This window comes from Geotrypetes seraphini, chromosome 8, assembly GCF_902459505.1.
Source record: "Geotrypetes seraphini chromosome 8, aGeoSer1.1, whole genome shotgun sequence".
Lineage (NCBI taxonomy): Eukaryota > Metazoa > Chordata > Amphibia > Gymnophiona > Dermophiidae > Geotrypetes > Geotrypetes seraphini.
In genome coordinates this window covers 40017273-40045015 of record NC_047091.1, presented here as the reverse complement: position 1 = coordinate 40045015, position 27743 = coordinate 40017273, and the positions used below count along the sequence as shown (strand labels likewise).

The 27743-nt window shown below is 43.0% G+C and overlaps 1 protein-coding gene across 3 annotated transcripts in view; it reads left to right on the top strand.

Annotated features, from left to right (window-relative positions):
- The window catches only part of EML2 (EMAP like 2), a 209793-nt gene that overhangs the window by 142065 nt on the left and 39985 nt on the right, over positions 1 to 27743 (top strand). For all 3 annotated transcript variants that reach the window (XM_033954399.1, XM_033954400.1, XM_033954401.1), the window contains 2 exons: positions 12329 to 12426; positions 16388 to 16475. In XM_033954399.1, coding sequence (XP_033810290.1) covers positions 12329 to 12426; positions 16388 to 16475 — 186 coding nt within the window. The remainder of the gene's footprint in view (positions 1 to 12328; positions 12427 to 16387; positions 16476 to 27743) is intronic.

Sequence of the window (27743 nt, the reverse complement as noted above, 5' to 3'; positions counted from 1 at the left end):
TCGCGATCTTGGGCTGATCAGCCTTCCTCTTCCCGATGGCAGAATTGACGTCAGGGAGAGGAATGCTGGTTGGCCGAAGCAGGGAGAGCTTGGGGCCTGTTATTGGTGGCGTTTGGGTCCTGGTCCCCGATGGCAATGGCAGTGGCAGTGGCTTGGGGGAGGGCAGGGAGAAAGAAAGAAAAAGGGCAGGCAGGGAGACATAAGGAAAGAAGAGAAACAGAAAAAAAAGAAAGGGAGGCAGAGAGAAAGAAAGGGCAGGGAAGAGGAAGGAAAAGTTGGGGGGAAGAAATGAGGTCTGGAGGAGAAGAAGCATACAGGCTAAAAGAAGGGAAGAAAGATTGTATGCACAGTCAGAAGAAGAAAGTGCAACCAGAGACTCATGAAATCACCAGACAAGGTAGGGAAAATGATTTTATTTTAAATTTTGTGATCAAAATGTGTCTGAATTTATATCTGCTGTCTATATTTTACACTATGGTCCCCTTTTACTAAACCACAATAGAGGTTTTTAGCGCAGGGAGCCTAGGAGTGTCGAGAGCAGCGCTGGGCATTCAGCGCAGCTCCCTGCACTAAAAACTGCTAACGTGGTTTAGTAAAAAGGGAGGGGGTGGGTATTTGTCTACTTTTGTATGGTTGTTACTGAGGTGACAGTGCATAGAGTCATCTGCTTTGACCTCTTTGAAAACCCTGGAATAGGAATGATGATTAACATTTTCTATGCGTACAGTGTGCGTTGTGTTTTTTTTAAATTTTATTGTTGGTAGATCATTGTGACTTGGTCATTTAAAAAGTAGCTCGCAAGCCCAAAAAGTGTGGGCACCCCTGCCTTAAAGCTTCAAAGCAGAAGCAGGGAAAGTGTCCATAACCAAACCAAACGTCCTTGTTTTGATTATGGCCTTCCTCTGCCTAAACGCCCAATCACCACTATGTCTAAAAGTACACCCACACGACGTCTACACTTTTCAGCCATAATGAAACCAAAAAACGCCTAAGCCACAAACGTCCAAGAGAAGGGCTTTTAGGCGAAGGAGGAGCCAGTCCTTAGCCTAAAAGCTGGATTCGGTAACCGGTGTCTGTCAAAAACAACACCGGTTACAGAATCCCCCCTCAACCATTCAGGCAGGAGGGTGCCCAAGCCCTCCTGCCATGTCGAACTGCGACTCCCCCCCCCCCGACAACATTTGGGCAAGAGAGAGCTGAAGCCCTCTTCCCCGACCAACCGCGACACCCCCGATGATATTGGGGCAAGAGGGAGCCCAAGCCCTCTTGCTCCGCTGACTCCCCGACGATATCGGGGCAAAAGGGAGCCCAAGCCTTCTTGCCCCGCCGATTAACATCGGGCCAGGAGAGAGCCCAAGCTCTCCTGGCCCAGCGACTATCCCCCCCCCGCGACTCGATCGGGCCAGGAGGGAGCCCAAGCCCTCCTGGCCCAGGCGACCCCCTACCCCCACCCCCCACTACATTATGGGCAGGAGGGATTCCAGGCCCTCCTGCCCTCGATGGAACCCCCTCCCCCCAATGGCCGCCCCCCCAGAACCCCCGATTGCTCCCCCCACACGACCCCCCCACCCCCACCCCCTTCCCCGTACCTTTTCAAGTTGGCTGGACAGACGGGTGCCAAACCCGCCCGTCCAGCAGGCAGCCGACTCCAGAATGGAGCCGGATTGGCCCAGCTGTCCCAAAGCCCCGCCCACAGGTGGGGCCCAGGCGCCTTAGGCTGGGGAGTTCGCGGATCGGCGGGGGGGCGATTGGGGGTTCTGGGGGGTGGCCGTTGGGGGAGGGGGGGTTGCGTCGAGGGCTGGAGGGTCTGGGATCCCTCCTGCCCGTAATGTAGTGGGGTGGGTGGGGGGTAGGGGGGGTCGCCTTTGCCAGGAGGGCTTGGGCTCCCTCCTGGCCTGATCGAGACACAGGGGGGGGGGTCGCCTGGGCCAGGAGGGCTTGGGCTCCCTCCTGGCCTGATCGAGACGTGGGGGGAGGGTGGTCACTGGGGCCAGGAGAGCTTTGGCTCTCTCCTGGCCTGATGTTAATCAGTGGGGCAAGAGGGCTTGGGCTCCCTCTTGTCCCGATATCGTTGGGGGTGCCGCGGTTGGCTGGGGCAAGAGGGCTTGAGCTCCCTCTTGCCCCGATGTTGTGTGTGTGTGGGGGGGTGATGTATCGCGGCAGGAGAGATGCCTCATCTCCCCTACCGCGATGCCATCACTCCTCTACCGAAACTGCCGTGACCCGCGGCAGGAGAGATAGGGCATCTCTCCTGCCGCGGGTCACGGCAGTTCGGGTAGAGGAGTCATGGCATCACGGTAGGGGAGATGAGGCATCTCTCCTGCCGCGATGCTTGTGATGGGGTAGGCAGGTTGCGTTTTCGGTACTTAGACACGTTTTGACTTGGTCTAAGTCAAAAATGTATAAGTGCCGACTAGGTAACCTGCCTAAGGTTTTGGTTATACCTGGTGTACACCTAGGTGTAGGTCAGCCCCCTCCCGCCCACCGCCCGCCCTTTCCCTCCTCTAAACACGCCTCTTTTCACTCTGTGCGTCTAGAGGCAGGGGAAAGGCCTAAGTTGGTTTTAGATACGTCTAAAACCCAGCTTTGGTTATGAGTTCTTGGACGATCAGGCTTTTTGATCGTCCAAGTAGCCACTTAGGACACTTTTTAGACGTTTTGTTTTTTTTATTATTACCCCCATAAAGTTTATCCTTATAAGTGACTTTCATTTGAGATGGATAGAAAAGACCATATTTAGCTCCCATCACTTTTAGTGGTTCCCTTAAAAGCAAAAATTTTTTCCTTTGCATAACTGTTTCTTTGGCCAAATCTGGAACAATTGTTAGTTTAGAGTCTTTATATGAAATATTTTTAATTTCTTTTGTCACTTTTATAATGTCTAAAACATGCTGAAATCTAAGTACTTTAAATATGATTGTTCTTGGCTTACCTTGCATAGGTTTAGAAGCAACTCTGTGCTTTTTCAATTTCAATAGGAATTTTTGTTTTAATTGGAAAAATCTTTGGGAGAATTTCTTCCAAAAAAGAGATGATATTATTTCCTTCATATCCTTCTTTAAGCCCCAAAATTCTTAAGTTCTGTTTCCTTGAAAAGTTTTCAAGATCTATTAATTTCTTTTACATTGTAATAATATTTTTATGATCTTCTTTGTTTTCTATCTGTGTTTTTTCCAGGCTTTCAATTCTATTTTCCATTTTATCCATTCTGTGATTGATAATGTCCATTTTCCCATTCATGTTGTTTATTTCTTTTTTCATTTCCAACATAGTTATACTTATATTCTCCAATTTCTCCAATATTTCAATGACATCCAAAGCATCTAATGAGGATGACACTCCACTACTCCCTTGTGAGTCTTCTTTTAATCTTTTCAGTTTTCCTGAAGATTTTCCTAAGTTTTCTTGAGACTTTTGTTTTAGAGAAGTCATCTTCAATAATATTTCTTCCAAATTTGATGAAATAAAAGGATGTTAAATAATTAATTCTTTTTAAATTGAATCCAAGGGAGGGAGCTCAAACTTCAACCTGCCATACGCTGTGCTTCCAAGTTCCAGAATCCAGAAAATAATATTAAAAATTGAACTAAGGCCAGTACTGGGCAGACTTGCACGGTCTGTGTCTGTATATGGCCATTTGGTGGAGGATGGGCTGGGGAGGGCTTCAGTGGCTGAGATGGTGTAGATGGGCTGGAGTAGGTTTTAACGGAGTTTTCGGCAGTAGGAACCCAAGCACAGTACCAGGTAGAGCTTTGGATTCTTGCCCAGAAATAGCTAAGAAGAAAAAATTTAAAAAATTTAAATTGAATCAGATTGGATGGACCATTCGGGTCTTTATCTGCCGTCATCTACTATGTTACTATGTAGTTAGCATTGCCACTCAACAAGATGTTTTCCTTACCTCTACTAAATATTACGTAGAAAAAAACAAAAATAGTAAAATGCTTACTAATTATCTCAAACAGAAATGGATTAAAGTACAGATCCCGTCAATCAAAACTTTCATCGGGAGGCTCCTCTCATCACACTCTGATATTTCCAAAGCCTTTCACTCTTTTTATTTCCAATTATACTCTTCAGATACGACTGATCAACAAGACAATATCCACACATTCTTAGCCACCCTACGATCTCCTAAACTTTCTGAAAGGACTGTAAATCCCTACAAAATCCATTCGATGTCTCTGAAATATTATCCTCCTCTATAAAACATCTCTCCTCTGGGAAATCACCTGGCCTAGATGGACTTACAGTTGAACTTTATAAAACCTTCCAAAATAAACTTTCCCCTATACTCACATCCCTGTTTAATTCTTTCAATCCCCAGAAGATCTCTTGAGTCACTTTCTTGATGCAGTTATTACTGTAATCACTAAACCTAATAAAGATCCCCAACAAATTTCCAACTATAGACCCATATCGCTCTTAAATGTTAATTACAAAATATTTGCCACAGTCCTCTCTCATAGACTTAAAACTCATATTAATAAACTCATTTCCCCCCATCAAGTCGGATTTATGCCTGGCAGATTGATAACTGCCAATTCCTGTTTTTTTTTTCATTTAGCGTCCATCGCCCAACACTCTAAGGACCCTAGTATAGTCCTCTCATTAGATGCAGAGAAAGCTTTTCATAGAGTTGAATGGTCCCACTTATTCCATACCATGCAATGGTTCGGTTTTCCTCCTAAATTCTTAGAATACGTTAAAACCCTTTATTCCAATCCTAAAGCATCTAATTACTAATAACATCCTATCACCCTTTTTTACCTTGTAAAAAAGTACCCGTCAAGGTTGTCCTCTCTCACCATATCTTTTTAATATTGCTTTAGAACCTCTTCTATTGGCAATCAATTCCCATGAAACCATCTCAGGTATTACTCATAATAAAACGGAATATAAACTTTCAGCATATATGGACGATGTTCTATTATACCTCACCAATCCAGATAGCTCTCTTCCTGCCCTTTTCGATCTCATACAGTCGTTTTCTTCTTTTTCCGGCTACAAAATAAATGAACAAAAAACAGAGGTATGTCAACTCCCATTCCCATCCAGACATGATCCAGGATTTTAATCTTCTTTGGTCTCCATCTTACATTCAAAATCTTGGGCTAGACCTTTATACATCCCTATCTGCCACAATCAAGCATAATGGCGACAATCTTATTTCTACTCTCAAGTCTCTAATTCAGTCCTGGCATCCTCTTCATCTCTCCTGGTGGGGCAGGGTTGAAACTATAAAAATGGTTGTTGCATCAAAAATAAATTTTATACTTAGTATGATCCCACACATTTTACCACCTCTTTTTTATAAAATGATTGAAAAACAAATATCTGCTTTTATATGGAATCATAAGCCACCCAGAATCACCCTTAAAAAGCTCATAGCCCCCAAAGAAAGAGCTGGGGTTTTTTTTGCCAGACTTTTTGACCTACCACAAAGCCTTTATCTTAGAACAGACTAGTTATTGGTATGTCTCTTCTTGTGACTATCTACCTACTTGGCTTCATCTAGAACTTACTCTCTTTCCATCCTATTCATCACTTGCTCCTTTATTGACCTCTGATACTTTACTTTCTGACACAAACCCCATCATCTCACAATCTACAAAATGTCTTTTAGAATTTGACGAGCTACTGGAAGCACCAATTAAGAATTCAACATACCTCTCCCTTTGGCATAATTCATCCTTTCTCATTGATAAGACATCGATATTTTGGCCTCAATGGGCTAATATTGGTATTCAATACCTGACGGATATTTGCATCCGTTCTATGCAACTCCTAACTTTTTCGGACTTACAAGATAAGTTCGACCTTCCACCTTTGAAATTCTGCCAATGGCTTCAGCTTTCCTCCTCGATCACTAAATCTAGGATCTTACAAAATAGAGTTGCAGGAGTCCCTACGTTATTCTCTTTGTCATACCGCATCTCACATTTATTAAATATTCATTAACTCTCGATTGAATACTGTCTCACACCCAATTACAAAAAACTTGGGAACTCGAATTAAATTGCCGGCTACAAGATAGTCGGTCCACTTTTTGGTCTACAATCATCAGAACTATCACCTCGGCTAACTCGATGCAGTCCATGTTTTTCTTACATCACAGATCCACTTGGACACCTCAGAAACTACATGTCTCAGGCCTTCTTCCCTCCAACAAATGTTGGAACTGTAAGTTGCTCCCAGTTACCTTTTTGTATATGATAGTTGAATGTCCCTGCCTTCAGACTTTTGGGGCAAATGTTTGGTCTATTATCCAAAAAATATTAAATTTTACTTCAGATTTCTCTTCTACAATAGTAGTATTGAAATCAGAAGCACCTATGCTCAACCTGCCAACCTCTCAGCATGCTTTATTTAACACGCTTCTCATTATTGTTTTATGGCTTATATTATCTAACTGGAAATCCTTTGATTCCCTCGATGTACATTTTTGGTATCAACCTGTTCTATTACCACACAAACGTGAAATCTTGATTTCTACTACTATACCACTCACCACCAAAGTTCACATTAAATGGACCATCTTTGAAAACTACTTAAACTCTATTTAATGTCTCATTTCTAGTATTTCTGGTATCTTTCCTATACTTCTCCTTATCTCACCTTTACTCATCTCTTTCTTCTCTGGCCTCTGGGAGACTATCATACATATTTTTATTGCTTTCATTCAACCCTACCTCTCCTCCCTCTTTTTTGAGCCTTTTTCCTATTTCCTCTTCCTTTCTTTCCCTCCCCTCCCATTGCCTGTTTTTCTTGCATATTCTTCACATATATACCACAACACCATGACTTATGTTTCCACTAGACATATTTGAAGTTTCTCTGTTGTGCTAGAATTTTTTTTTTGTTCCAAATCGCGTTCATTGTTCCATGTTTCTGATATTAATGATGTTTCATTATTCCCTTTTGTATTTTGATAAAACTTACAATAAAATTTCATGGGGAAAAAAAAATGAAATAGCACTGGGAGTTTATAGCTTGGAACAAAAAAAGCATTGGTTCCTAAAAATGTTAATCCCACTCTCAGCCTTGAGCAGCTTTCTGACCTTCCTCCACCGCCATCAGTGTTTTCATAACTGGAAGACTGCAGCAATACCCAGCTTGCTGTGGTGTTTTTGGAGGAAGAGTAATGAACCAATTTGGAGTTGTTGAAGACATTGCTGATAATGGAGAGGACCTGCAACAATACAGAGGCAGAAGTAGGGTTGACTGTTAAATCTCCCAGGTCATTTTTAAAAGAGAGAAGAATGGTTCCTCTGCTGTTGAGAAAGGCATGGCTTCTGGGTTCCACGTAGCTATTCCTTCTTTGGTGAATCCTGAAGTTGTATCTATATCTTCTTTATGCACACCAGCTAACATATCGCTATCTGCTCTTACTAAATTGGTGTCCTCTACATGTTCCTTCTTGGATATGGTAGTAAAAGACATCAAGAAGTCAGAGCAAAGGACACTTTGGAAGCTCAAATTGTTGAATTCCAGAAGGTACAGTTTGATTCACGATAAGGGTACAGTTCATAAAAAATTGGAAAATATGGAACTTCTGTATCACTTGGTAGGCTAGTGTAGTCCTTACGAATGAGTAATATGCTTCACTGCTACCAGCAGGTGGAGACAGAGATCAAACTTGTATATCAGTATAGCATGCCTAATGTGTTCATTTATTTTTTTCATCAAAAGGGGACATCTATTAATTGTCAGTCCTGCCCCCAATCTTGCCCTAGCCCTGCCCCAATCCCACCCTAGCCCCGCTCCCAATTTCTTCCATTCATTTTTCATGTACCCATAATATCTTATTAATTCATAATGGTAACCATAAAATTTTTAAAAACTACAAAGCACAAAATATGCAGAGAAAATGTTAATAATCATTTATATTTGGAGGGGTTTCAAAGATGTCAAGGCAGATTATTTTAAAATATGCAATGTCACCTCAGTAACTATAGAAAAATAGACAAATATAGTGCAAAATATAGACAGCAGATATAAATTCTCAAAACTGACACATTTTGATCACTAAATTGAAAATAAAATCATTTTTCCTACCTTTGCTGTCTGGTGGTTTCATGAGTCTCTGGTTGCGTTTTCTTCTGACTGTGTATCCTTTCTTTCTTTCTGCACTCATGCCCAACAATTGTCCCTTTCTATTCCCTCCCCCTTTCTTCCTATGTCCTTAGTGCCCTCAGTGCCTCCTTCCCATGTCCTTAGTGCCCCTTCCCATGTCCTTAGTGCCCCTTCCCATGTCCTTAGTGCCCCTTCCCATGTCCTTAGTGCCCTCAGTGCCTCCTTCCTATGTCCTTAGTGTCCCTTCCCATGTCTTTAGTGCCCCTTCCCATGTCCTTAGTGCCCTCGGTGCCTCCTTCTTATGTCCTTAGTGTCCCTGCCCATGTTCTTAGTGCCCTCAGTGCCTCCTTCCTATGTCCTTAGTGCCCCTTCCTGTGTCTCTTTCCTATGTCCTTAGTGCTCCCAGTGCCTCCTTCCTATGCCTTCAGTGGCTCTTCCTATGTCCTTAGTGCCTCTAGTACCTCCTTCCCATGTCCTCAGTGCCTCCTCCCTATGTCCTTAGTGCCCTCAGTGCCTCCTTCCCATGTCCCCTCACTGCCTTCCAGACTTTGTTCCACCCCTAAAGCCAGCCTGCCTGCCTACCTCCCTCCCGCGCCAAAGCCAGCCTGCCTGCTTGCCTGCCTACCTCCCTCCCTTCCTGCCGAGCAAAAAAAAAAACCTCCCTCCAGCACCTGATTTTTTTTTTAAAAAACCCGGTCCGCCACCACTGCTTACCTCCCTGCTGCTGTTAATCACGGCCCAGAAGCCTCCTTCCTGACACCAATTCTGATGTCGGAGAGGACGTTCTGGGCCAGCCAATCGCTGCCTGGCTGGCCCGGAACATCTGGGACGCAATTAGCAGCAGCAGAGAGGTAAGCAGCGGCGGCGGGTCTTGGGGAAATCCGAGTTTCCCCCGAAGCCCACACGGGGGATTCCCCAGCTGCCGACGGTTAGGGAGCACAGGATTCCCTTACTGTCGATTCGGCTGGGGATTCCTTTTTCACGGGCGGTTCCTCGGCCTCAGCGTTAGGAAAATCCCAGACTTTTCAGACACAACAGGCCGCAGGAGCTCCAATTTTGGCAGTTTCAGGTCCAATTTCAGCGGGAACCTCCTCATTCATTTCAGTTACCTCGGGTGACCTTCCCCCTGTTCTGGAAATACAGGGGCAAGGTATATCAGGGTCCCTTGCTTGGGCAGGGAGTCCTTTGGGGCCACTGGGGGAGGGTTTTCCCCTCTGAATTTATGTTAGCACTCTGTAAAGCTTATATGCTGGTGGCAGGAGGTTCCGTGTCCATTCGGGGTTTTTTTTTTTTTTTTTCCCTCGACGTCTTCCCCGGTGCAGCCCCACACAGCGGCGGTTTTGCCCCCCTCTACTCCTCTCTCATCCAAACGCCCGAGGGACATCTGTAATGGCTGCGATCAACTCGAACAGTGCTGTTCGAGTTGATCACAGCCATTACAGATGTCCCCTCCTGAGGAAGAGTTGTTGAAACTCGAGTCGAGGGGTCATTAGTGTGGATTTGGCTGATGGTCTTTCTTAGCACTTAGCACCGGCACTTTATGGAATCTATGGTTGTTTGCCAGCACTTTTAACAACCACACAGATAAGTGACTATATTATTTTTTACTTTATAACATCTTTTCTTAAAAAAATAATAGTGAGTGGTTCGGGACAGTAAAGAGCTATGATGGTGCCACAACAACCATAGTTTGTAGTTATCACAGACATATTTGGTTATGGGGCTGAGCACTTTACATTTATAATTTGATATAAGTTTGTAATTTATTAAGAGCTGTGAGCAGTTAAGTCTACTATTATTAATCCTCACAGATTACTATATTAATCTCCCTAGTAGAATATTGGCAATTAATAAGAACATAAGAATTGCCGCTGCTGGGTCAGACTAGTGGTCCATCGTACCCAGCAGCCCGCTCCCGTGGTGGCTCCCAGTGTCCGGATCAGCAGGAACTTGTCTAATTTTGTATTAAATATCTGGAGGGTGTTTTACCCTATAACAGCCTCTGGAAGAGCGTTCCAGTTTTCTACCACTCTCTGGGTGAAGAAGAACTTCCTTATGTTTGTACGGAATCTATCCCCTTTTAACTTTAGAGAGTGCCCTCTCATTCTCTCTACCTTGGAGAGGGTGAACAACCTGTCTTTATCTACTAAGGGCTCCTGTTACTAAGCTGCTGCCTCCATTGAGGTGGTGTTAGTTTTTCAGCATAGCGCGGGGGTAAGCGCGCGCTAAAAACGCTACCGCAGCTTAGTAAAAGAAGCCCCAAGTCTATTCCCTTCATTATCTTAAATGTTTCAGTCATGTCCCCTCTGTCTCCTCTTTTCAAGGGAGAAGAGGCCTAGTTTCTCCAATCTCTCACTGTAAGGCAACTCCTCCAGGCCCTTAACCATTTTAGTTGCTCTTCTCTGGCCCCTTTCGAGTAGTACTGTGTCCTTCATGTACGGCGACCAGTGCTGGACACAGTATTCCAGGTGAGGGCGTACCATGGCCCGGTATAGTGGCATGATAACCTTCTCCGATCTGTTCATGATCCCCTTCTTAATCATTCCTAGCATTCTGTTTGCCCTTTTCGCCATTGACGCATTGTGCGGACGGCTTTGTTGATTTGTCGACCAGTACTCCCAAGTCTCTTTCCTGGGGGATCTCTCCAAGTACTGCACCGGCCATCTTGCATTCGTGTATAAGATTTTTGTTACTGACACGTTAAACCTCATTTGCCATGTTCGCAGCCCATTTCTCAAGCATGTTTATGTCACATTGCAGTCTTTGCAATCCTCCTGCGTCTTCACTACTCTGAATAACTTCGTATCATCTGCAAATTTAATCACCTCACTCGTTGTACCAATTTCCAGGTCATTTATAAATATGTTGAAGAGCACAGGTCCAAGCACCGAATCCTGCGGCAATCCACTCATGACGCTTTTCCAGTCCAAGTATTGTCCATGTACCTCCACTCTCTGTTTCTTATCCGCCAGCCAGTTTTTAATCCACGTGAGTATTTCACCCTCGATTCCATGGCTTGCAATTTTTCAAAGTAGTCGTTCATGTGGAACCTTGTCGAATGCCTTCTGAAAATCCAGATATACAATGTCGACCGGGTCACCCTTGTCTATCTGCCTGTTTACTCCCTCGAAGAAATGCAGCAAGTTCATCAAGCAAGATCTTCCTTTGCTGGCTGGTCCTCATCAGATTGTGTCCATCAAGATGATCAATAATGCAGCCTCTACCATCTTTCCCAGTACCGAAGTCAGACTCGCTGGTCTGTAGTTTCCCAGATCTCCCCTTGAACCTTTCTTGAAGATCGGTGTAACATTCGCCACTTTCCAGTCTTCTGGAATCTTTCCTGATTTGATCGACAGATTGGCTATAGTTGAAGCAGTTCAGCTATAGTCCCTTTCAGTTCCTTGATTACCCTTGGATGGATGCTAACCAGTCCCGGGGATTTATCGTTTTTAAGCCTATCAATCTGCCTGCATACCTCTTCTAGATTGACCGTCAACCCTGTCAGTTTCCCGTCTTCATTTCCTGTGTATAGCCTCTCGGCTTCTCGGCTTTCCTTTTTGGTAAATACAGACGTAAAAAATGTGTTCAGTTTGTCAACGAAGGCTTTGTCCTCCTTTAGCATTCCCTTTATTCCATGGTCATCCAACGGCCCCACCACTTCCTTTGCGGGTCATTTCCCCTTAATATATAGAAAGAACAGCTTGAAGTTTTTTGCCTCCTTGGCTATTTTTTCCTCATAGTCTCTTTTGGCCCCTTTTACCACCTTATGGCACCTGCTTTGATGTTGTTTGTTCTTTTTCCAGTTTTTGTCCATTTTTGACCTTTCCATTCCTTTTCCATGGGGGTATTTATTATTTTGTCAGGTTTTTTTTTCTGGTTCAGAACTCTTGATTGTTGTATCTGGTTCTAACGCAAGGGTTAAAGAGTTTGTCATGACTTCCGAAACCCCTTGAATGATCAACTTTATTTAATAATGTGTACCATGTTATGGGAGCTCAGTACCCCTCCAGTAACCTTTTTGAACTTGTAGAGGTAAGGGACAATTTTCCTACTGGCTGCTTTGCACAATCCACAGGCACTGTTCCTGTAGATGTGGAGGGGCATTTTCAAAACATACTTCCAAGGGTCCAAAAAAAAGAAGGTTCAAGTGGAGACCAAATTGAGCTGTTTTGTTGTAGTGTTTAAACCATGTATTGACTGCTTTTTTTTCCTTCTTAATTTTCAATTGTTTGACTTTTCTATATACTTTCAGATGGAAATTTCCTTGCCATTGGGTCACATGACAACTATGTTTACATCTATGCCGTGACTGAGGGCGGCCGGAAATACAGCCGTGTGGGCAGATGCTCGGTAGGTGATGGTAAATAGCTAGCATGCTCTCTCTAGGTACCCTACTGACACTGTCCCCCTGATTCTATAACTTGGTGCCTGAAGTTAGGCACTGAGGCCCATATTCTATAAACAGCACCTTAAGTTAGACGCCAGCAGGGATCCTACAGGCGCCTAACATAAGTGGAAAACACCATATATAAACAGAATATCAGCATTTAAAAAAAAAAAATGTAGGCACATACCAACGTCAAAAAAAGGCATCTGCATCGCGGCTACGGATATGCTTTATGACGCCTAATGCTACTGTAGGTGTATCTAATGCTGGAAGTAGTGTTAGGTGTCTTAAAGCACCTCCATAGTCGCGATTCATATGAAAGGCGCTGGAAATGTAGGTCTTGAGATCTCTGGCCTATATTTCTTGAGCCTATTTTTCATGAAATTGTGATTCTATAAACTGCACCACTGCGTGATTGACAAGCGATCGGCCGTTTTTTAGGCGGTCACTGCTAACGGTGCCGCTTATAGAATCCGGGCCTGATTGTATGTATAAGTTATAGAATACTAGTAGTTAAACACATAAGTTGTTTATCCCAAATTCTATGTAGCATCCAAATTTGGGCATGTCAATCCAAGATGTGCACATAACTTAATTGGATGATGAACTATTAACAAGCAATAATTGGAGGCTAACAATCAATATTGATAATTGGCAGCAGTTAGAATTTCACGCACATCTGAATGCATGAAATTCTAAAAGGTTGGATGCTCAAAACCCAAAAAGAAGGTGTGGTCGTGGGAGTGACAAGTCCGGGGGAGGGGGTGGGGGGGCAGTTCAAAAAATTGGGAACAATGTCATAGAATATGGGGGGAGATCCTTGCCCAATATGCACACCAGGATTTACATCAGGTTCAGCTGGCATACCCTTTATAGAATAGTGTTTATTACTAATTTCTAGCACCATTTATAGAATTTCCTCCATAGTGTGTAAGTGTGAGGGGGTGTACTTGTGGGTAGAGCATGGACAGGTCATCCAGTTGCATGTATTACAAACAGAATACTGTAATTTGTATGGTAAAATGTTGCATTAGGTGTCAACAATGGAGTAACTTTTCACACCTACATTTAGACATGCCAATTTATGCCAGTAGCCTATAATGGAATCTGGGTTCACAGATTATGCCATTATAGAATTAGCGTTCGGCATATGGCGTTGGAATTCTCAGACTGTAATGCCAATTGTAGAATTATCCCCTATGAATGCATTCCTCCCATATAAAACTTCTGTCCAGTCCTGGCTATTCAAAGAGGCGATTGACTGACTAGCATGAAATGTCTTTCTAACCTCTGAGCCACGCCATATCCAGCTGCAGCATATCTGATTAAAGTTACTCATATAAGTAGCCAGTTAATGTCAATTGGATACACAAACCTAACCAATGAAGAGAGTGGCACGGAACAAATTTGGTTCAAGTTAGCTGTATAAGTTATTTGATTAACTTTAGGTCTTGGGCATTTTTCTGATCAGAAGTAGCCAGTTAGCATCAGTGTTATCTAGTTAGAGCTATCCAGATACTAGCACTGAGTATCTGTGTGTTTTGTGGCATCTGGTATTTCTTTGGGTATGGCCGATAATTCAGTGCCATACCCAGATAATTAAAAAGGTATAAACTGAACTGCATTTTATGTGTCCCAACATGCTAGATAATTAGCTATACACCACTACTAAATGTTGGTGGTGCCCTGATAATTTCTGGGACTGCTCCAGCACTAACCAGATAGTGCTGTGATGGTTTGCCCAGATATTTAGCAGCACTTTATGGGCAAGTGCCACTGAAAATCCAGGTATGGCCCAGTCAATGGGACTTTCCGTGTAGGAAAGGCTCCTACCCAGACCTGTCCCACTGAATATTGTCCCTTCTCTCGCCACAGTTGATCCTAGTGGAACCTCATCCATGGAACTGGTGCCTAGTAGGCCTAGCAGGAGGTCAAGGAATCCTTGAGGTGCTGCTAGATCAGAGTTAATGGGTGACCTTCGTTGCCATGAGAGGAGGGATTAGCAGTGCTGCCCATTACCAAACTACAGCCAGGAGAACATAATTATTTTCAGTGATGCATTTTAATCAGTCACTACCTAGTGCTGGATGACAATTATACAGCTTGTCTTCCCTTCTAGTGGCATGAAACAGCAAGTTGCCCTTCTTTATTGACATCCAGGAAAATAATTCAGTGTCTTTATTGATATATAAGACAATAACCCAAAATGGTGCAAAGTTTTGTCCATAGGCTGCTTCAGGAACAAAAATATAAATACATAAGTTACTAAATCTATTAATTAAAAACACAAGTTTAAAAAAATAATAATAATAACAAAACGATCATATGAATTAAGATGTGTGAGGTTGGAGCTACCTCTGATTTGATTACTTCCCTCTAGTGGCCACAGGGCTACTTCAGTCCTGGCCAGCTTCAGAAGCAGTAGTCTCAGCTGGGATATACTGTAACAACCAGATCTCCTTTTTGGTAGTGCAAATAACATCTGACAGTTTGGGGACAATGGAACACCTCTTTTGGTTGGTGAAGCCAAGGTCTGCCCCCAGTTCTGCTTCAAGCCCTGTCTTCAAAACTCTGCCCCCATCTCTCACTACTGCTTTTAATGTCATTTATTCCATTTTTTTCTTTCATACTGGGATCACAACTTTTTTTCTTCCTACCTCCCCCCAACATTTCAGCATCTCCCCCTTTCCCTTCCACATACTAGACCTGCTGCCACTGCTGCCATCCTCCCCTTCCAGAGGGGAAAAGCAAAGTGGATTCAGCACTGGTATGGGACCAAGAAGAACAGGCCTATGCTTATGTGCTGGCACATCCTGCCTTCTCTGATACAGAACTTCATGGGGTTTGGGTGAAATGTGACAACTCATGAGCATGGTCCTGTTCTAGGCCCCATGCCAACACTGAATCTCAATCTCTCTCTGTCTCTGTCAATCTCTCTCTGTCTCTGTCAATCTGTCTCTGTCAATCTCTCTCTGTCTCTGTGTCTCTCTCTGTCTGTCTGTGTCTCTCTCTGTCTGTGTCTGTCTCTCTCTGTGTCTTTGTGTGTCTCTTGTCTCTGTCTGTCTGTGTCTGTCTCTCTGTCTGTCTCTTGTCTCTGTCTGTGTCTCTGTCTCTCTCTGTGTCTGTCTGTCTCTCTCTCTCTCTCTCTCTCTGTGTCTCTGTGTCTGTCTGTCTCTCTCTCTCTCTCTCTCTGTGTCTCTGTGTCTGTCTGTCTGTCTCTCTCTCTCTCTGTGTCTGTCTCTGTCTGTCTCTTGTCAAAGGAGTAGGGCAGTGACAGCAGTGGGAGGTAAAATGCACCATTCCTATCCCACTGATGCCCTAGGCCAGGGGTGTCAAATGTCGGTTGTTGAGGGCCACAATCCAGTCAGGTTGTCAGGATTTCCCCAACAAATATTCATGAGATCTATTTGCATGCACTGCTTTCATTGTATGCTGATAGATCTCTTGCATATTCATTAGGGAAATCCTGAAAACCCGACTGGATTACGCCCCTCGAGAACCGACATTTGACACTCCTGCCCTAGGCAGATGACTAGTCCTCAATAGCCAGTGGGAAAAACTTGGCTTCAGATTGGCCTGCTCCATTTTGACGCTTATACCTTCAATCCTAAATTACTAAGCCGCACCATACCCTTTAAAGGTCCCTTTCCAATACCAGCTGTTTCTAGATGACTGATTGTTACCAAGGTTTCCAATGGAATTCTAACCATCATCACATTGGTGTAAAAAAATGCTGTTAATCAAAGGCATTTGTTCTTTACCCAAGCATGGAACACTGTCCTGACTTATCCTCATAAATCCTATGACAGTACAGCATAGAGGTCAGTAAGCCACATTTTGGGAAATGCTTGCAGCTTAGGTTGGTATTTATGGGGTTTTTGAGCTACATGATATCCCATCTCCTTTTTTCCTCACTTTCTTCAGGGTCATTCAAGTTTTATCACCCACCTGGACTGGTCTACAGATGGCAAATGCTTTGCAACCAACTCTGGCGACTACGAAATCTTGTATTGTGAGTAGTTGTGGGCAGGAGTTCCTGAAGATGTACATGTAGTAATGTCAATCATTAGCCTTGAGCTAGATACCTGATGTGAGAAATGGTGGAGTGCGAGCAGGTTGTTGTTTTTTTTTAATCCTTAATGTGCATGGTAATTCTATAACTTGATGCCCATAGGTGTTTACTTCATAAAACAAAATAGGTGCCTACTTAGCTTTATTAGAATATTAGCATAACAGGTGAGATACACAGGGCTTTCGTAAGTGTGTGCACCTGTGTTCTGGAGATACGCACATCACACTCCATTCAGACTGCCTAACAAACATAAGCACATATGCATATGCACATGTATGTGTGTATATGCTGGTATTCTACTTTGTCTGTACCGAATAGTCATACTTGATTAGATTTAGCCAAATAGTGATTTATATTTGAATACAAATAATCCAGGTCTCAACTGTGCTAAATCCTACTGAAAAAACACTTGATCTCTGACTTGATCTGAAAAATCACTTGATCTTCTTTTATCATTTAATATGTTAAAAGGCTCAGTGCCCTTTATTCAAATTTGGTATTCATGTTTGACTGAAAAATAATTCTTCATTATTTGTATTCAGCCAAATAATAAAAATGCTATTTGGCACAGCTCTAATTCTAATGGTTTATGTATGTATCTGGTACCTAAATGTAGATCCTTTCTGTATAGAATTACTCCTGTAATAGGTAAGGCTATTGGTTTTCTACAAGAGCAGATACCATTGAAGGAGACTGTTCTATACCTTGGAAAAAAGAAAGAACCATAACTAGAAGCTCCAAGGAAGAAGCCAGAGACCAAAAGGGCTATAGCCTCCAAAGAGCAACAGAGGTCTGCTAGTAGACCATTGCATAGAAATGGGGAATTCAGTTTTCCATGAGGAAAGGAAGGTTCTCTCCAAGGCAAAGTCAGGCTCCAAGGGTCTGGAGTGGAGGGAAGGGTGGTTTTTACATGCAATTTGCATGAGACAATTGGTGGATCAGCATGGGGGAAGATGTTTGGGTGTGAGAAATTTACTAGAGGTCAGGTTTAGAACAAACGCTAGGAAGTTCTTTTTCACTCAGAGGGTGGTGGATACATGGAACGCACTTCCGGAGGCTGTGGTAGACAGGAACACATTAAATGGTTTCAAAGAAAGTTTGGATAGATTCCTAGAAGAAAAAGGGATTGAAGGGTATAGATAGATATAGACCACTACTCAGGCGATGGGCCTGATGGGCCGCCGCGGGAGCGGACCGCTGGGCAGGATGGACCTATGGTCTGCCTCAGCGGAGGCAACTTCTTATGTTCTTAATATGGAAAATAAAGCTAGAGAAAGTGGGTTCTGTCTAAAGTAGCCCTGAAGGGGGTCTTATCAGGTTTTGACTACATTTAAGCTACAGTTTCTTTCAGGTACTAAGCAAGATTCTTTTGAACAGGCTTAACAAAAGCAGGTACACACTTTCTCTTCATTACAAGGACTGAAAATTCAAATGCATGCTCCTACAGAGCAGGGAGCAAGGATAACTCAGTCTCTTAGTAACAAGACTCACAGTAGGTCAGAGATTTTAGTTCCAAGTAGAAATAAGCAAATTCAGTTCCTAGTATTTACAAGGAGATCAGGATTAAGGTTTAAACTAAAAACCCACTTCTCTATGATCTTGGCCTTCCTGGCTTTAACCATTTTATAGTAAAGGTTCATCTTATATATATTGCCTTTGCAGTGTCGTAATGTGGGGGTGGGGGGCAGACCGCCCTGGGTGCTGTCTTCATGAGGGGCACTGGCATCTTTTCTCTTCTCAGTCCCCATGTACCTCTTTAAATGTTCACAAGTGTGAGCAGCATCTTCCACTTGCTGCTTGCACCAGCCTTGGCTCCCTTCTGATGTCACTTTCAGGTCACGGGACCAGGATGTGACATCAGAAGGGAGCTGAGGCTGGCGTGACCAGCAGGTGAAAGATACTGCTTGCTCTGGTGAACATGTCAAGAGGTACATGGGGTGGGGGGGAGTGCTCAAGCAGTAGGGAAGAGATAGGAGACGCCCAAGCGGTGGGTAAGAGTGTGAGAGTACATGGTACAGTGATGCTGGGTGCCAACCTCCTTCACTACACCACTGTGCCTGTTCAGAGATGGTCTCTTACAAGTATTTTTGCAGCAAAATATAAATGATTCACAGCTGAACTGATGAGTCAATGGATGACAGGTCAAAAATATTTGAATAGGTCAATGCCCATGACCCATAATAAAATTGAGTTTATTTACCTGCACCCTTGAACTTGCCTTGGTTAGTGGCCCTGATGATCGCTGTAGTGTGTACTTGTGGCTTGGCCCTCCTACAAAGCCCATTGAGCTGTGGCAAGAGATTGCAGTGCTGCTGCTGCTGCTGGAGGTCAGATGCAAAATTTAGCTGCTTGTGGCTTTACGGAGACAATTTACTGCAAATCCATGAAGCTGCCACATGAAATGGCTGCACAACATAGCCACACACACGGGGAGAAAGAAAATCACAATGAGATAACTGAGCAGGCGCAGCCCAACCTGAGGTAGGCGAGTGCCACCCGCTACTGAAAGAGTTACACTGGCTCCTGATTGAAAGCAGGGTGAAATTCAAGATCTTGTTGCTGACACACAAAATCGTTCATCTCTTGGAACCGCAATATCAAGCGGCCAGACTACATTACCTTACACCAGCATGTGCCCTGCACGCAAGCCAAGAATACCTGTTGGAAATACCCTCCTTCAGAGACATCAAATACAAAAGTGTTAGGACAAGAATGCTCTCGGTGATTGCTCCAAGGTGGTGGAATTAAAACTAGAAAAGAACACCGGAAAGTTCAAGAAAGGGATAAAGACCATCCTCTTCACAGACTACTTTAACTAATAAAGCAACATAGAGGAGATAGCTGGCTAGTCCCCCATTAGGAACACAATATAGAACATGAAGCAGGTATTATGTCTGCAAATATGTAGGATTTAGTATGAACATAATACATGGTACTAGTATTATAGGTGTATATACGTAGGATGATTGACTATGGTATAAATGTGTCTGTATTGAAAGCCATCTCAAAAAATGCTAACTTTATATTATAACACCTTTACAGAAGCTCATATAAACTGCTTTGAATTGACTCCCCAGTCATTACTAACAATATAGAAGCTTTCAATAAACATAAACCCCAACGCGGACTCCCCACTCCCCAATAAAAACAAAACACTGGTTCTGTGCACTGGTGGCTGAGGCTGAGGGTGGCTGTGCAGGACTGAACTGACTGTAAGTAGGAATCCAATTGGCGATCTGAGCTCAGATTGGGTGGGCCTGGGCAGTCTGGCTCTGTATGTAAGAGTAGTGAAATATCAGTCAAGATGTCTAAGAATGACTGTAAACCATCTCAAGTTTCTTTATTTTTGATATACCTTTTATCAGTCGGGTATCTAAAAGGTTCACAATAAAATGAGATTTAAAAATAAAATGTTAAAATAAGATATGTCTAGAGTTAAAAAGTATGGGGGCATAATCAAACTGATGTACACGAGATGAGGGAGAGGTGAGGGAAGGTAAGTTAGTAAATACATCTAGATGAAAATTAAAAATAAAAAGGAGGCATGTGGATAAGGGGAAATACATTAGAGTAAGGCTCATTTCAAAAGAAGCGTTTGATTTTCCAAATTACTTCGGGGAATTGTATGAGAATTATTTGAGGGAGCTGGAATTAGAGAGTATAGGCATCTTTAAAAAGAAAAGTCTTGAGTTTAGTTTTAAATTTTTCTAGAGTTTTCTGGTCGGAGATCCAATGGGAGGGCATTCCACAAAGATGGTGACTGAAAAAATGGATTTGCATGTAGTGTCATAGAAAGATTCACATATTGATGGAATGGTAAGTAGGTTTTGATTGTTGGATCGGAGTACCCTGGAGGATGCATAAGGGATCATAAGTTTGTCAATGAAGGCTGGTTGGTTGGAGATTTTTGTTTTGAAGGTTAGAAGAAGTATTTTATTGGACAGTTTGTATAATGCAATTCAAAATGGTTCTGTTGTGAAAGAAAATGCAGATGGCAAAGCTGAATGTTGGAAAATGTTTAAATTAGTTGAAACAGCAGATTTTTGGCTGGGCAACCTGCATGAATTGTTTGAGTTGTCTACTGTTTAAGTGAAGGTAATATGAAGGATCGATTAAAACAGTATGGGACAAAAAATATGACAGATCATATTAAGTCATGTGCTATTGCCAGACTAGGCAGGAAAACATTGATCGGTTTGTGAGAAAGATACCTGATACAAATATTTCACTAGAGCAGGGGTGTCAAAGTCCCTCCTCGAGGGCCGGAATCCAGTCGGGTTTTCTGGATTTCCCCAATGAATATGCATTGAAAGCAGTGCATGCAAATAGATCTCATGCAGATTCATTGGGGAAATCCTGAAAACCCGACTGGATTCTGGTCCTCGACTTTGACACCTGTGCACTAGAGCAGTGTTTTTCAACCGCTGTTCCGCGGCACACTAGTGTGCCGCGAGATGTTGCCTGGTGTGCCGTACGGTCAGGGCCGCCATCAGGGCAGTAACACCAGTCTAGGGAGAGGGGCGGTCCGCCCCACGTGGACAGGAGAGAGCTGGACGGGGGACCCGCGGAGTTCAATACATCTCGAGCCGCGAGGCTCGTCTTCTGTTCCTGCCTGCCCTGCAGCTAACATATAGCCAATCGCAAGCGTTCCCCGATGTCAGCGCTGACGTCGGAGGGAGGGCTTAAGCAAAGCCTGCCCTCCGACGTCAACGCTGACGTCGGAGAATACTTCCGTTCGGCTATTTGTGCGCGGCAGGGCAGGCAGGAAGCAGAAGACAAGCCTCGCGGCTTGAGCTTCGTTTTGCTGAGAAAGTTGCAAAGATGGGCTGGGAGGCAAACACGGAACACAAAAGGGGGGAGGGAGTGCGTTTTGGACACAAGGCATGAACTTGGGAGAGAGGAAGGGAGGGAAAGAGATGCTGAAGTGGGGGAGGGAATGCGTTTTTGGACACAGAAGAAATGGACTTGGGAGAGAGGAAGGGAGGGAAAGAGATGCTGAGGTGGGGGAGGGAATGGGTTTTTGGACACAGAAGGCATGGACTTGGGAGAGAGGAAGGGAGGGAAAGAGATGCTGAGGTGGGGGAGGGAATGCATTTTTGGACACAGAAGAAATGGACTTGGGAGAGAGGAAGGGAGGGAAAGAGATGCTGAGGTGGGGGAGGGAATGAGTGTTTGGACACAGAAGGCATGGACTTTGGAGAGAAGAAGGGAGGGAAAGAGATGGTTGTGTACACGGGGAATAGAAGAAAGGAGAATTTTTGGTCATAGGGAGGGAGTGAGGTACAGATAGTGGCATACCAGAGTGGGGGGGGGCAGTCTGCCCCACCCCGGGTTTACGTCCCAAGGGGGTGCACAGCTGGCCACCCTCCAGTGTTGTCCCTAGGCCGGCAAACTGCGGCTCTTTAGCCACTTGAGTGCCACCGCCGCCATCGGGAACAGGCCGGCGCCAAGTTCTCCCTGCTTTTCCCTGTGGGGCCGGCCAACTCTCGCCACTCGCGTCAATTCTGACGTCGGAGAGGACGTTCTGGGCCAGCCAATCGCTGCCTGGCTGGCCTAGAACGTCCTCTCCGACGTTAGAATTGACGACGGGTGGCGAGAGTTGGTCGGCCCTGCGGGGAAGAGAAGCAGGGAGAACTCGGTGCCGGCCTGTTCCCGATGGCGGCAGTGGCAGCCTATTCCCCAGTGGCGGTGGCAGCATTATAAAATACTTTCTTTGTGTTTATTTGATTCCTATATATTTATATATAGTCAATATAGGCACAGCTAAATTTTTTAACTTTTTCTAATGGTGGTGTGCCTCGTGATTTTTTTCATGAAACAAGTGTGCCTTTGCCCAAAAAAGGTTGAAAAACACTGCACTAGAGGATCGATCTGTGAAGAGTGCTGAACTGCATCTAGTTGTTGAGGCTGGACTATCATTCTTTGTTGTTGAGAGGCCTGTATTTGTCAATTGTAGCCTTATCTGCTGACACTGCGTCTGGAGCCAGGAAAATGCACAATGAGTCATGGGTATGGGTTATGGGTCAAAGGTGTGATGGGCCACATGTGTCAAAAAAGATCCACTGTCAACTCTGATTCACAGTAATAGTCAAGATAGCCACATACTCTGTATGCACAAATAACTTTTTAATTTTATTTTATTTTCACCTCCAGGGTATGACAAATCACAGTACTTGTATTCTGGAATATGAAAGGTCTAGAGCAGGGGTAGGCAATTCCAGTCCTCGAGAGCCGGAGCCAGGTCAGGTTTTCAGGATATCCACAATAAATATACATGAGATAGATTTGCATCTCAAGGAGGCAGTGCATGCAAATCCATTTCATATATATTCATTGTGGATAGCCTGAAAAGCTGACCTGACTCCGGCTCTCGAGGACTTGCCTACCCCTGGGCTAGAGCATGGCAGCCAAGATTTATTGCTACAAAAAATGCAGGATCATGCATGTGAGCTGCAAAAATCCAAGGGAGCAGTACAGTATAAGGGATAACTTGTGTACAAAACAAGAGTAGGCTCAGGGGGTATTTGTATCTGCTAATCTGTGAGAATTTGCTCCTCACTGATGATAAAGGCTCTACTATCAATTACAAACATGCAGCTTCCCAAAGCAAGAACTATAGCAACATCATTTTCATAAGGGATCTTCAGAATGCCAGTCGAGTCGCATAACCCACGTTGGTAGCAATCATCATCGATCCTGTTTCAATATTATATAAAGCTGTTTTTCTTTAACTTTTCTTAATCAATTTCCATAGTGTCCATATATCAGTAATTTAATATATCTTTTATCTCTATAGTGATCTTGAAAATGGTGTGAAATGACTTATCTTTGCAACAACACCTTGGGAAACTGCATGTTTATAATCTGTGAGAATGATAGTGCATGCATTTTCTACACCTCCAGCTGTTTTGGAATGTTTGGAACTCGGCACAGGAGACTGTGCAGAATTTGCATGATGTAGTTGCAGAAAGAATGTATCTAGCTGGGTTCTTTATTTTTTATGGGTGGTTTAATTGTTTGCATATAAAAGGTTGCCAGAGAGTGGGGCTTTATTGTGACTACAGGCAGTCCCCGAGTTACAGAAACCCAATTTAAGTATGACTCGTACTTAAGAACGCAGTTGTAGATTCATTTGATTTCACTGAGCATTATGTCCGGTGGCATAGATTCCTACACTTCTCCTGCAGCAGATTCAATAATGATGCTTGGCCACATTTAGAGCAGTGTGTGGTTGTGCATGTTGTAACTTAGAGGGAACACTGGGACAGTTAGCGCTTTTGGCAGCTGGGAGCAGAGGTAAGCAGCAAGAATTTTAAAATCTACAAGTTCTGAGTTGCATACAAAGAACAGCTTTAAAAACGTAACTCGTTCTTAATCTGGGGACTGCCTGTACAGAAGATTATAGTATAGTCAGGGATGTTGAGGGCTGTTAGACTGTAGATATTTAGATAACCTGTAAATTTCTGTTACTTGCATATTGGTGGGGAGTACAGGTTCAGTATTATGTATGTAGGATGTGTTTTTAAACTCCCCGAAGAAGTGGAATATACTGTAAATGTTAATGTAAATCTGAAGGTGACTAAATAAATTAAGACTGCTCATATACATTCAGAGAAGAATGGCTAATGAACGGTGATGGTGCCTCTGTATAAAACTCTAATGAGATCTTTTGCAAGCAGTGATTTGCATGTACTACATCTAATCTCCTGCATATTCATTGTGGAAATCTTAAAAACCCAATTGGGTTGTGACCCTCAAGGACCTTGGTTATCCACCCCCTGGATTGGGGAATACTCTAAGGCAGTGTTCTTCAACCTTTTGACGCCTGTGGACCGGCAGTTGAAGAACACTGGACTAAGTCATGCCCAACTCCACCCCAGACCCCGCCCCCATAATAGTACTAATTGTAACACCATTTTGTCCGTATATACACACACAATATAATTGTATTAACAACACATAATGGTTAACCACAAAATTAAAATACACTATATGCTTTTTAACATTCATTCCTACCAGAAAACAGATAACCCCATGCAAATGCAGGACCAAAAACTAAAAGTACTAATATTTACAAACAAACCCTAAGATGCAAGACACTGCAAGCAGTACAACCCCAGAGGAAAAGAAACAAATGCATTTCTTCCTGAACAGACAAATCAGTCACTAAATTAAAAAAAAAGCATTTCCCCTACCGTTGTTGTTTCTCTCCCTCCATGCCTTCTGGCCTGCCCCTGGGTGTTATCTTTTGGGCCAGTCCACTGTGCGATCAATGCAGCGTCTTCGGGCCGGCTCCCTGAGTGATGCATTGCACAAAGCTGTGGGCAGCGGCTCCTCACATGCGCCCCACACCTCATCTGGAAGCCTTCCCTCTGACATTGCGTCCGGTGAAGAAGAATTAGACGCCACCAGGCACAATTCTCTGGAATTTGCTTTTTCCAATGCTTTTTACTAGTAATTACATGAAAAAATTTGGTAGCTATTCAGTAAAGCGTAAATTAACCTCATTCCTCCTGAAGAGTTTTTTTGAAGCTCGGCCTGATTCGAAAGGGTTTCAAACTGAGGATTGTCCATTTATTGAACACTTTGAAGATTTTGAAGACATTGAGAAGATTTATTGAATAATTTTCCTTTATTTTTTTGGAGTTTTGGAGTTATTAAAATTTGGACTGCTCACCTGGTTTCCTTGGAATTTTGAACATTTAATATCATCTTACTAGTGACACTTTCTTCAAAAAAGAAGAAACAGTTTGAACGTTTTCCTTTTGAATGAACTAAGGGCTCCTTTTACAAAGGTGCGCTAGCGTTTTTAGCGCATGCACCGGATTAGCGCGTGCTACCTGAAAAACTACCGCCTGCTTAAGAGGAGGCGGTAGCGGCTAACGCGCCTTTGTAAAAGGAGCCTTAAGTCATTTTTAACCAAACTTTTTTCATGTAATTATTAGTAACATAAGATCTATTCATTGAAAATAGTGTTCAGTGAAAAAAGTGTAGCAATGATAGTTCCCTTGTTCATTGGGTGATTTCCAAATTGACCAGTGAGTAGGAACACTAAGCATACTGTTATTATTTGAAACATATACTGTATAAGCTTTTGGCTTTTATTTATCTATTTTTTTATTGTGTTGAATTATAGAAACTAATTTGGGGAATAATTTTGATATGAGTGCTGAATTATTGTATATATATTTTCCACCATTTAGTGAAGTTTAAACAAAAAAATGTAAACATCCAGCAATCAGTCCAAAACTCTAATAAGCTTCTTCAGAGTACCCTAAACATTCCTTTCACTATGACAGTTCAGCTGTCATAAAGGCATAAACATTTCACTCAACTTCACTGTTCAGTCTCTTTGCTAGAGCTTTATCCCTCAAAAGAAAAAGAACATTGTCCAAGATGGGCCTTGCTCAGGCCAGAGCCTGGGTCATGCCCTAGGCTTACCTCAAGTAAGTAAATTAGCTTCTGCATATTTATTTAAAACACTTGTAGCCTGCATATCAACAGATACATACATAATTAAAAGAAAACATTGCATACATAATAAAACAGATTATTAAAATAACAGCATACAATAAGCAACTTATACATCTGCCTTAAAATAAAAAGCCAAGTAATTACAAGATAACAAAGTAACCAAGTTTGAATAGGCAAGTCAAAAAAAATAGGCTTTCAAACTTTTCTGAAATGCCCCAAAATCAGGTCAGATGGATAGAATCTGGAACAGAGTTCTTGCCGGTCTGGTTACTTAGAACATATGTGATCGATTTGCAACTTTGGTGACAGAACAAAGAGTGGGAACAGCCAAAAAAGCTCTATCTTGTGATCTTAAAGAATGAGAAGGCATATAAGTCTGCAGCAGAGAAGCAATCACCTTGGGCAATAGATCCCAGATAGATTTGAATACCAAGGTTAGAAGCTTAAATTGTATTCTCCAAATAACCGGCAACCAGAGAAGTTTGGCCAGCAAAGGTGTAACATGGGAATAACAGGGCAATCTAGCTATTACCCTGGCAGTGGTATTCTGAGCCACCTGAAGCACTCTGAGTAATGTCTTCGGCAAGCTGCAAAAAAGAGAATTACAATAGTCTAGATGTGCTAAGACATAACACTGCATAACCAATCTAAAGCTCGTAGCTGATGGTAAATCCCATAGTTTTAAAACCATCCTTATTTTAAAGAAGAGTTTTAACTACTGAGGCAATGTGGCTGCAAAATTTTAACGAGGTATCAAGGATTATTCCCAAACTCTTAATTTCCTGCTGTATTAAAATGGTAATCCCAGCATACACAAAATTCCCTGGAGCTCCTTCGATACCAGTGGAGGAAAGCCATAAAATCTTAGTCTTTGAAACATTTAGGCAAAGATGGTTCATAGTCTTCCACAGTTGAATCTCATCCATATAATGCAACTACTGGAAGCCCTGTATGCAATCTGCTGGAAATTCAAACAAAAACTGCAGATCTACATAGATGTGATATTGCAGACCAAAGTCTACAAAAACTTCCTAATAGCAGCCAAGAAGAGATTAAATAACATTGCAGATAATGAAGAGCCCTGAGGCATGCCACATTTCAATGGAAAAAATGGGGATTGATTATTTCCATTAACCACACAAAAGGATCTATCACTCAAAAAAGATTCACTTCAATACATTACCAGCAATCCCAAATCCATGTAAACTGTCCAGTATTATAAGATGATCTATGGTGTCGAAGGCAGATGCCACATCGAGCAAGACCAACAAGAAATGTTTTCCATTATCAAATCCTTTACGGATCTCATCACATAAAGTCAACAACAGTAACTTCATACTGTGATCCTTCCGGAAACCAAATTGATAGTCATCCAAACACCCTTGTTCTGCCACAAAGTCTTCCAATTCAAGTAGCACTTTGAATTAATCTTCTACGGAGCTCTTCAGTACTTTAGCCTGTGGAGAGGGAGCAAACCACCCTTTGAGTTTGGTATTAACACTCCCCTCCCCCCATTCCCTTTCAAGGTTTACTATAGACTTTTTAAGCCCAAGTTTGGCTTTCCAGTTCAAATAAGTCAATTGTTAAACACTTTTCTGTAGTTACTGAATTGTACAGGTTTCCAAACAGATCACAGCTTTGACTACAGAGTCTCAACAATCATATACAGTACTACCCCGATATTCGTAGGGGTTCCGTTCCACTCACCGGTGCTCCGGCTGCCCTCTCCTGCCT